The 9,631-nt window shown below is 34.9% G+C and overlaps 2 protein-coding genes across 2 annotated transcripts; both read left to right on the forward strand.

The window, feature by feature from the left end:
• The first annotated feature begins 123 nt into the window (after positions 1-123).
• On the forward strand, positions 124-2,789 carry LOC124300912 (60S ribosomal protein L6). The gene is made up of 4 exons (XM_046755407.1): positions 124-264; positions 832-1,017; positions 1,756-2,029; positions 2,362-2,789. The coding sequence occupies exons 2-4, from the start codon at positions 832-834 to the stop codon at positions 2,709-2,711; spliced, it is 810 nt and encodes a 269-aa protein (XP_046611363.1). The 5' UTR covers positions 124-264; the 3' UTR covers positions 2,712-2,789.
• An 896-nt stretch (positions 2,790-3,685) lies between these two features.
• Positions 3,686-9,626, forward strand: LOC124300156 (lymphoid-specific helicase-like). Its single transcript, XM_046753861.1, has 7 exons — positions 3,686-4,140; positions 5,007-5,416; positions 5,968-6,572; positions 6,862-7,514; positions 7,779-8,173; positions 8,794-9,052; positions 9,361-9,626. Exons 1-7 carry the CDS (start codon positions 4,026-4,028, stop codon positions 9,450-9,452), a joined length of 2,529 nt encoding a protein of 842 aa, XP_046609817.1. The 5' UTR covers positions 3,686-4,025; the 3' UTR covers positions 9,453-9,626.
• The last annotated feature ends 5 nt before the right edge of the window (positions 9,627-9,631 follow it).

The following is a 9,631-nucleotide window of genomic DNA, read 5'->3' on the forward strand; positions in this document are numbered from 1 at the left end:
TTATTAATTCTATTGCGACACGAAAATGTACAAACGTTTGTTGCAAATATCTAGCCACTATAAGTAGCAATGTTAAAACAGTAAAAGGCTTCATTGATGCCAAGTATGCAGCTATATGTTGGGTTTGGCACGGAATATGTGTAATAATTTTTAAAATCGGCAGAAAACGCGCGTTGCGCTTAGACCGGAAACGTGTGCCCTAAGTAGTTATTTCCAGCCTCGTTCGGCAGATGGAGGCTCTTTCAACCATCCGCTGGCTTCGACGTAAGTATCAGCCGCCGTAATTTTCTTCAGAGAATCCAAATAATCCAACGTTCTTGGTGGTACTGGTTTGGGAGTTATATTAAATAACATCAGTTTAATTCGCCCACTTCAATTTGCGCCTAATATTTCTATAACTCGTCACATTTTTTGCATCAACGGTTAAAATGTTTATATGGCATGTCGACACGGACGTCGATACGTCTAGCTCACGTTAAATGCTGTTTATTCTTTGTTTCGATATTTTTATGTACATATCATCAATTTCGTACGTGATATCTTGTATCCAAGAGTCTATATAAAAACTGTGATCTCCAATCTCTGAGATAAATGAGTTAATGCATTTGTCTTAATTTTAACTAAACATAACCTCTCCCCTAGATTACAGTGTGCATCGCCTAACGTGTCATTACAATTCAACTGAACAGTTCTGTGATGTGTTTTCATTACTGAATCAAGATCCATTAGACCATACAGGAAACTTTTCATATCCTACTGCACTTTTACGACTATTTTACTTTTGGGTTTTTAAAGTGTTTCAGTTCTGATTGAGTCATAATTTTATTACAGATGGTGGATACTAAAGCGAAGGCTCCGGCCAAACCTGCGGCTACTGAGGCCAAAAAGGATGGACGCAAGGCCCGTGGCAAACCAAGAAATCGTGATTTAGGAAATGGAGTCTACAGGTTCAGCCGAACTCGAATGTATCACAAAAAAGCTCTTTACAAGTTCATTGGCAAGAAGACCGAGAAAACTGTAAGTTAATGTTTGAAATTTAGTAAATGTACAATGTAGAAAAAGCCATCACTTAGGTTTTTTCCATATTGTAGTATTCCAGGTAAAACTTGCGTCAGATTATCAATTTGCTAAAAAATTTTTTAAATATGTTTTGAAAATGAAACAATAATAGCAAATTCTATCACTCAAAGAAGTTTTAAAAACTTGAGTCTTGTAATTTTTCCTAATAATTCTTCATTATGATACTGAATATTATGAAAGTTGATGCTGGTATCAGTTAAAAACTCATAAAAAAATAATTTGAACTGACCAAGATTACAGGTAATAATCCCTTCTAATCCAAGGTGGTTCTTGCACATTATAGCTCCATAATTTAATGAAAGGGAAATTAAAGCGATGAAATTACCAACCGATTTGTTGTTTATCTAAACAAAGTGGGTGTGAAGTCGCAACATTTAATTGCCAAGAGTCGTACAAGCATTAACGCATAATTTTCTAAATCTTTATTAATATTGGTTTTAGTAACCCAGCTTAACTGTGAGAAAGTTCTCTAGAAACTTTGTATATTTTTAGCATTGCTTAAACATCATTTTTCTGTCACACTCTTGTAAGCCGATATTGTAACAATTTTTCAATCAAAATAATGGTTTATCGGATGTTCTTTGATTTAAGGCAATTAATCGGCCCAATTTATAATTTGATTTTGTAATGAAATTTTGCTAAACCACCAATGTAAACTAATCACCTGCATTGTAGGTAAAGCCCAAGAAGCCTGTGACCATTGAAAAGAAGATTGGTGGTGATAAAAACGGAGGTACTAGATTAGTTCTACTTAAGAAGAGGAGAAAGAACTACCCTACTGCTGATCCAGTCACTGTTCACCATGCAAAGAAAACTTTCCGTGAACATGTTCGCAGACTCAGACCCACCATCACTCCTGGTACAATCCTGATTTTGTTGGCTGGGCCCCACAAGGGAAAGCGAGTTGTTTTCTTGAAGCAGCTTCGAAGTGGTCTTTTGTTAGTAACTGGTAAGTGGGCGTTCCATATGTGCTCCTCACAAGTGCAGAAGAATTGAATTCATTCGAATAAACATTATGTATTGCAGTAGAAAATCGTTCCTCTATTTTTTCAGAAAAATAAGGCCTTAGTGTTTTATATGTATTGTAACACATACGATTGAAACGAGAGATGACGCAGTTTCAGACATTTATAGTGTTCAAAAAAGTGTGCAGTAAAGTTGTCTTAGTTCATATATTTAGAACTACTTTGAAGTAAACAGAGTTAGTTTTATCTTTTCTGTTAGTATTTTATTGCCATTATCATTTTGTGAATAAATTGTCACACGATTAACATTTTACAGGTCCATTCCTAATCAACGCTTGTCCTTTACGTCGTGTTAGCCAGAATTACGTGATAGCTACATCGACAAAGATCGACCTTTCTGGTGTGAAACTACCCAAAGAAGTAGGAAAGGACGAATATTACAAAAGGACCCAGAACAAGCGTGCCAAGAAAGAAGAGGGAGATATCTTCAGCACAAAAAAAGTGGACTACAAACCTTCTGAACAGAGAAAGATCGACCAGAAAATTGTGGATACACTAATTATTGGAGCCATCAAGAAACACCAGGACAAAAAATTGCTCTTTACTTATTTGTCAGCGATGTTCGGTCTTCGAAGCAGCCAATATCCCCACAGAATGAAATTTTAAATCCATTTGATACATCATTTATGTGTATGTCACCGCAGTGTTGTACATGTGGAATAATAAAAAATTAAAAACTTGTCATAGGCTTGGAGCATTTATTTGCAGATAGTTTCTTTATTTGATATTCCAGAAATCCGCAGTTTGTGGATCAGTGTGACCAGCGATCGTAAAATGGTCGGAAGAATCGTGGAATTCCCCAAGCTGGAACACAAGGTTTGTGTTAAATACAGTAAAATTAAATTGGATCATGTTTTAACACAATTATCCGAGTATATATTAGTTTACATTCGTGAAAAATAAAAAAATATTTCCACATCTTATTAGAGAACATGAAAAACTTATTACAATTAACAGTATTATCATCAAGCCAATTTAATCAAATGTTGGAAACGATTTATTGATAGAGTGTTTTCAACAGTTGACAACAATGTGTTGATGCAACATTAGGATACCCAAGTCCCAATTTACATATAAAGAAACCTTGTTAGTTAAGATGATTTCGGCATTTTCAGAGCGTCTAGTAGATTAGACTATCTGTAAGTCTTCGGGTATTTCATAGAAATGTCCCGAAACTTTTGGAAAAAAGGAAACTAATCGTATACTTGAAACCTGTAACGAATTCTAAATTGCCGAGCCCCCTAGCACCCTGTATCTTCAAATCAATCACTGTTGATTTCTGATTGCAGTTAGAAGGCCGATTCTTTCTTTTGTGAATTATTTTACGTGAACAAACTTCCGGGTTAATCTCTACCCTATCATCAAGCTAATGGTGCTAAAAAAAGATTGAAAGAAATAGTTGATGTCCTTGGGTGGGATAGCCAAAACAGGTATTTATGTGTAAAATTACACCATCTTTTGAAATGACGGAAACATCCGACAACCACATTCTTACCACGAATGTCCTCGAGTGATGAAGATACCTCCTGAACTCTATCCTATAGGCATACCATAAGTGATACCGACAGAGATAGTTCACCCCCGTATCAACTACTTCACTCGGTAGACAGAACGCGCATTCCGCTGTTCGAATAGTTCAGTGTTCGGACCTGGTGATGCAGTGTTCTGATTGGCTAGTACGTTACCGAAATTACTTTAAAGTGACATCACTGGGTTCTTTGTGCTTAGCGTACGACGCAACATTTGGCGGGAATCGTGTCCGGCCGCATAACATCAACGCGAGTGCCGGCCAGAGTTCAGGCTGTTCAGGCAGTGGACTTGGCCTCACTTGGTATGTAGACCTCGTGGAGTGTGTTTGCAATTTATCGTATATTTTGTCAAGTAAATTATTTCTCGTTTGTTGTTTGATGTGAAGTCAATATGAGTGCCAAGTTACATAGTACAAAGCTGCAAGACATTGCTGAAAATCTTGAATATGTCGGAGCTGCTGACGATTCTGGATTTGCTAGCATTTCAGGATCCGTAGCTTCCGCAGGTATTGTACACGTTTTTTCTACCTTATGGCAATTAAAGCGCGACATGGCATGGGTATAGAATTAATGAACGGCGAACAACAGTTGAGTGTCGTCAGTGATAAACAGAAGGGATAGACAAAATTGCGGTAGTTTTGCATACTTTTAGATGTGAGCCGTGTTAATTTTCAGGGTTATTAAATTTAAATCTCTAGTCATGTATAAACCATTTTTAAATGGCTTGCAGTTTTTCTTCCACATCACACGAATTTTTGGCGAACTCGTTAAAGGCAGGTGTTTATATGAAATCGCAAATTTTTTTTTATGGGAATACCCATTGCTACGATATTTCTAGTAGATACGGGCTCTATTTGTCAGTTAAGTTTACTCTCTAAGCTGGTGGATAGAGTAATCCTATTTGACTTCTATTTGTCTGTTTACACATGCGAAATGTGTAACTGCTTATATTTACTTTCTTCTATATTGCTAGTTTATTACTAGTCTTTAACTATCACTGTTACCTCTTAAATGAATAATGAGGATAAATCTGAAAGCAGAAAATTATTACTTGCATCTAAATAATTTTTAACAAAAATTCTCTCGCCTGACCCTTTATTAATTTTTAAATTTTCTAGTTTTATCTTCCATCTCAATGTCTCGTACATTCAAAGACTTTGTAGTGTACCGATTAATATAATTTTTGGCCAAAAATAATCTACTCTTGTTTTCGCCTTAGAAATAAAACTTAAATTTGCTTCTACATACATTGGTAGATGTTAAAATTCTCCACTCATTTCCATTGCTCAAAAATTCACTTTGAAATATATTTTTCCACAAGCTTTTACTCTCATTAATCCCTTAATATTTTCATTATTTTGAATATCTTTAGAAGCCACAAGTGTTACAAAGGACGAAACATTGGCAATAAGCAAAATTGCTGATGATGTCAAAATTAATAATGGACCATTTAAGATTGACAATAAAGAATCTACGAAGGGAAAGCGTAAAAGAACCCTAGAGATTGAGACAGAAAATAAACGCTTAGCTGCCGAGCAGTATGAAAAAGAAGTTGTGGAATTTCGCTACAAACGTTTGATGCATTTGCTCGATCGTAGCCAGTTTTATTCGAAGTATCTGGTTCAAAAGATTGATCAGTCTTTAAAACAGGAATCAAAGAAACCAGGAAATAAACGTAAGCCCAAAGTAAGCGATGAGAACTCACCACCAAAAAAAATTACTAAGAAGGCTCAGAAACTAAATCAAGATTATGACATAAGGGAATATGTGACTGCGAAAGATGTGAGTGTTCCCAGATGCACTATTCTTATAGCTCCTCTTGTCCTGTACATGTGCGTATTCACCATCGCTTTTTATTTGTATGGATTGTTTGGGCAGTGTCTACTGTATCCTATAACCCCAACCAATAAATTTTTTTCAAAATATCAAGAGTCAACCCTGTGCATTTCATCACTAGTAACTTTTAGATGCTAGTACATAAGTGGAATTTATCGATATACATTACCATAAAATACAAAAATGCTCTCAAGGTGATACATGTGATGTAAAATTAGGTTTTCCAATGAAATTAATAAAATTGTGTAATTTGTCTGAAAGTTTTGTTATAATTTTTCAATCAATCAAGGTTGTAAATATGATAAAGATGGAACTTTAACTGTAATAATCACGTAATAGTCAATTATTATTAAAGACCTGTTGGTTTCTCGCTTGAATATGTATTATAATTGTTTGTCTTCGTTTACTTCTCCAAAAATGGTAGAGCAATTTTCATGCCACGTATTATACTAGCATATTTTTTTTCTCCAAGATTTGCTAATTTGATATACCTACAGGTCAAGAATAAAGAAGAAGAAAGACAAAAAATGAATCTCAGTCAGAAAGAAATAGCAAATGAACTAATGATGGAAACAGATGGAAACATAGCAAAAACAGATTATCCAGACAAGGACCAACATGTTGAGTCTGTACAGTTGAAATATTTTGTCGGCACATTGCGTGACTATCAGATCGAAGGTTTAAAATGGCTTTGTGTGCTGTACGAGAATGGTGTAAATGGTATATTGGCAGATGAGATGGGTCTTGGAAAGACTATTCAAGTTATTGCGTTGATTTGCCACTTGATAGAAAAGAAAATACCAGGACCTTACTTGATAATTGCACCACTTTCTACTATTCCAAATTGGTTAATGGAGTTTGAAAACTTTGCTCCAAAAATCCCTGTTGTTTTGTTACACGGACCTCCAGAAGAGAGGGCAAAACATTACCGGTCGATCCAACAGAAAAACTTTGATATTGATGGATACAAAACACAACCAGTGGTTTTGACTACCTTCGAAGTACCTATGCAAGAGGAAAATTTATTAAAACGTCAGCAATGGAGGTACATCATCATTGACGAAGGTCACAGAGTTAAAAACTACAAATGCCAACTACTACAGTAAGTGGTTCTAACTTGCATTTAATGTCTTTTCGAATAGATTGTTGCTATAATTGTCATTGGCCTATTATAGCATACTACTTGTAAATCCATAAACAAATAAACTGCAAAGGAAACCAAGAGAGATGTTGCGCGATATGCACATGGCTTTTAATACTAATTTTCTTGATGAAAAGTGGGGTCGACCAAAAAAACATTTTAAGTTTACTCAAAATTTTAAATTGTATCAAATTTTTTTTTGAAATCCAAGATTTCTCTTCTTGTCATTTATCTGGTTTGTTTTACTCAGGGTCCTGAAGAAATGCAAATCCATGAATCGACTTCTGCTAACTGGTACACCACTTCAAAATAACTTGTCAGAGTTATGGTCTTTGTTGAATTTCTTGTTGCCAGAAATTTTCAATGACCTAGCAGTATTTGAATCCTGGTTCGATGCTAAAGAACTACAAGATGCTGAAGGTACCAAAAGGATCCTCCAGCAAGAAGCTGACAAGCAGGTTTTGATGAGTTTAAGGGAGATATTGAAACCGTTTATGCTTCGCCGCGTGAAATCTGATGTTTGTTTGGATATCCCCCTAAAAAAAGAAGTCATTGTCTATGCACCGCTTACTGAACTGCAACATAGTTTATACAAAGCAGTATTGAGCCGCGATATTCAAACTATGGCCAAACTGGAACCTGAAAATCTTATAATCCCTGATCTAAATGGAAAAAGACAACAACGGCGTTGTAGGCTCAAATCAGGTACTTCTGATTCCAAAGATGATTCCATGAGTGACTTGTCTTCGTCACGTGCCTCAACTCCGTCCAGTGATGGAGGTGATGATGGCTGGAAGAAAGATGTAGAAATACAGAGCAATGCACTTTCAATGTGGAAAAAATACGCAGATGTCAATGAAAGGAACCAAGAATTTTTAATCCGGATTCAATGGCAAAATAGAGGTAAGATAGAATTAACCAAAAACACTTTTCGAAAGATCTTTATCGTTAAAATTTGTAGTAGTAGAAAAATAACAAAATTAATTTCAAATGTAACCTTGAAAAATTTTTGTTCATGCATTAACGAAAGTTATTTATTCCTAAAATTTTAGATGTACATTTTTAATTTGGCCGACTTGTAGGTAGCATGTTCCGTATTAATTTTGGAGTAAAGTCGAATCATTAAATTCCGAAAAACCTCTAAAATTCTGTACTATTATTTTTTAGCTGTAGTATACAAAAAAATAGTGAACCATCCATACTTGGTTCACTGTCCATTAAATAGCGTTGGTTTGCCACGAATTGATGATGAAATAATTAAAAACTCTGGAAAGCTGTTGGTTCTGGATGCAATGCTGGCGAAGCTTAAATCTCAAGGGCATAAAGTTTTATTGTTTTCCACAATGACCATGATTTTGGACATGTTGGAAGATTATCTGGAACTGAGAGATTACAGATACGTACGGTTGGACGGAAATTTCAAAATAGAGGATCGAAAGAAAAATATTAAATTATTCAACTCTGATCCAGACGTATTCCTATTCCTTATATCCACTAGAGCTGGAGGAGTGGGATTAAATTTGGCTGCTGCTGATACAGTTATCATGTATGATTCCGATTGGGTAAGATATTTACTTACAATAGCAATATATTCAGTAATAACATGTATTTAAACAAACAGTCAATAACATCTTGATAAAGTAATACCACTTGGTAACATCTTGTGCACACCTGTACTGTTCAAAAAGTGACATCATACAGAATAAACCTTACGGCAAACGTGATTAACAATAAAACACTATACCTGCATATATTCATTCTGAATCCCTGGAAGTTGGTAATAATCTTGAGTGGACACTGAAATTTAGGTGTGACGTAGAAATTTCCCCCTAATTCTCAAGCTGGCTAAGATTACATTTGTATAACGGTTATGTATTGATACAGCTTAAATTTCACAGGAAAATTTACTTGACCTAACGTTTTGTTTCACATAAGACGTAGAAAATATTTCTGAAATCCATAGGAAACTCATTTTCCCAAGCTCGTAGCTCCAAGAAAATGCAGATTATCATTAACCGAATTCAGTATAATTGCAAATTGCCAGTTTCATTGTACAATCTCTACTAATGCCATAAAATTTTCAACAGTTTACTTTTAAGTACTCTTAGATTAAATATCCGCTTATAAAGTTTGTAACAACCATGTGTAATAGACAAATAATAAACACATCTAAATTTTACAGAACCCTCAGGCTGATATACAAGCCATGGCACGTTGTCATAGAATTGGTCAAACACGACCTGTTGTTGTATACAAGTTATGCACTAAAGGAACAATCGATGAAACAATTATTAACCGTGGTGAAGCAAAACGCAAACTAGAAAAGATGGTCATCTCTAAAGCAGGTCTAAGTTTGTCCTTGAACAATCGTGACACACTTGTACAGCTTAAAAAACTTTTAGAATCTAATGAAAATCAAATTGTACATGCAGAAAATGGAGGTGAGTTACTTTTATAGTTCACTTTGCTGAGTCTTGAATATACTCTCAAATGTTATCCCTCTTCAATATTGTGATAGAGATCAAATGTTACTTGTATTAATAATACGTGTTAAATTAATTCGCTCAGAAATCAGTTGATCATTTCAACATGCTTCAAACTAGAGAATTAGTGTATCTTTTTTACAATACCTGCAAGTTTTAGTGAAATTTTGTTTTTTATAGCCTTTGTTTCCAATTAAGCTATAGCTTCAATAAAAATGTAACAGCTGGCCTAAATTCTATTGCTTTAATTTTTTTTTTCCTTACAGTCTACACGCATAAAGAACTTGATGATTTATTGGACCGAAGCGACCTGATGCCAAAGAAAAATATCACAGATAAGAAGAAAAGAAATGGATAATCTAGGCTATCAAATGATGTTAGAGATCAGTTATGAAAGTGAGAAGATATGAAAACTGGATTTTCAATTTAACAATGTTCAAAAAAATATGACTTAAGTACCTTTTTTATGGTCGAAGAATTAATTTTCGATTTTTTTGTTGTGACTGTGTCACGCCATACCTCATTGTGTTTCATGTT

Source organism: Neodiprion virginianus, chromosome 3 (genome assembly GCF_021901495.1).
Source record: "Neodiprion virginianus isolate iyNeoVirg1 chromosome 3, iyNeoVirg1.1, whole genome shotgun sequence".
In the NCBI taxonomy this organism is placed as follows: domain Eukaryota; kingdom Metazoa; phylum Arthropoda; class Insecta; order Hymenoptera; family Diprionidae; genus Neodiprion; species Neodiprion virginianus.

What these genes read in the sequence shown, in the direction of transcription:
- LOC124300912 (XM_046755407.1), top strand. Translation starts at nt 832, where the DNA reads ATGGTGGATACTAAAGCGAAGGCTCCGGCCAAACCTGCGGCTACTGAG. An exon ending in GCAAGAAGACCGAGAAAACT is followed by an intron (nt 1,018 to 1,755) that starts GTAAGTTAATGT and finishes CCTGCATTGTAG; the next exon opens with GTAAAGCCCAAGAAGCCTGT. An exon ending in TGGTCTTTTGTTAGTAACTG is followed by an intron (nt 2,030 to 2,361) that starts GTAAGTGGGCGT and finishes AACATTTTACAG; the next exon opens with GTCCATTCCTAATCAACGCT.
- LOC124300156 (XM_046753861.1), top strand. Translation starts at nt 4,026, where the DNA reads ATGAGTGCCAAGTTACATAGTACAAAGCTGCAAGACATTGCTGAAAAT. An exon ending in AATATGTGACTGCGAAAGAT is followed by an intron (nt 5,417 to 5,967) that starts GTGAGTGTTCCC and finishes ATATACCTACAG; the next exon opens with GTCAAGAATAAAGAAGAAGA. An exon ending in GATTCAATGGCAAAATAGAG is followed by an intron (nt 7,515 to 7,778) that starts GTAAGATAGAAT and finishes ATTATTTTTTAG; the next exon opens with CTGTAGTATACAAAAAAATA.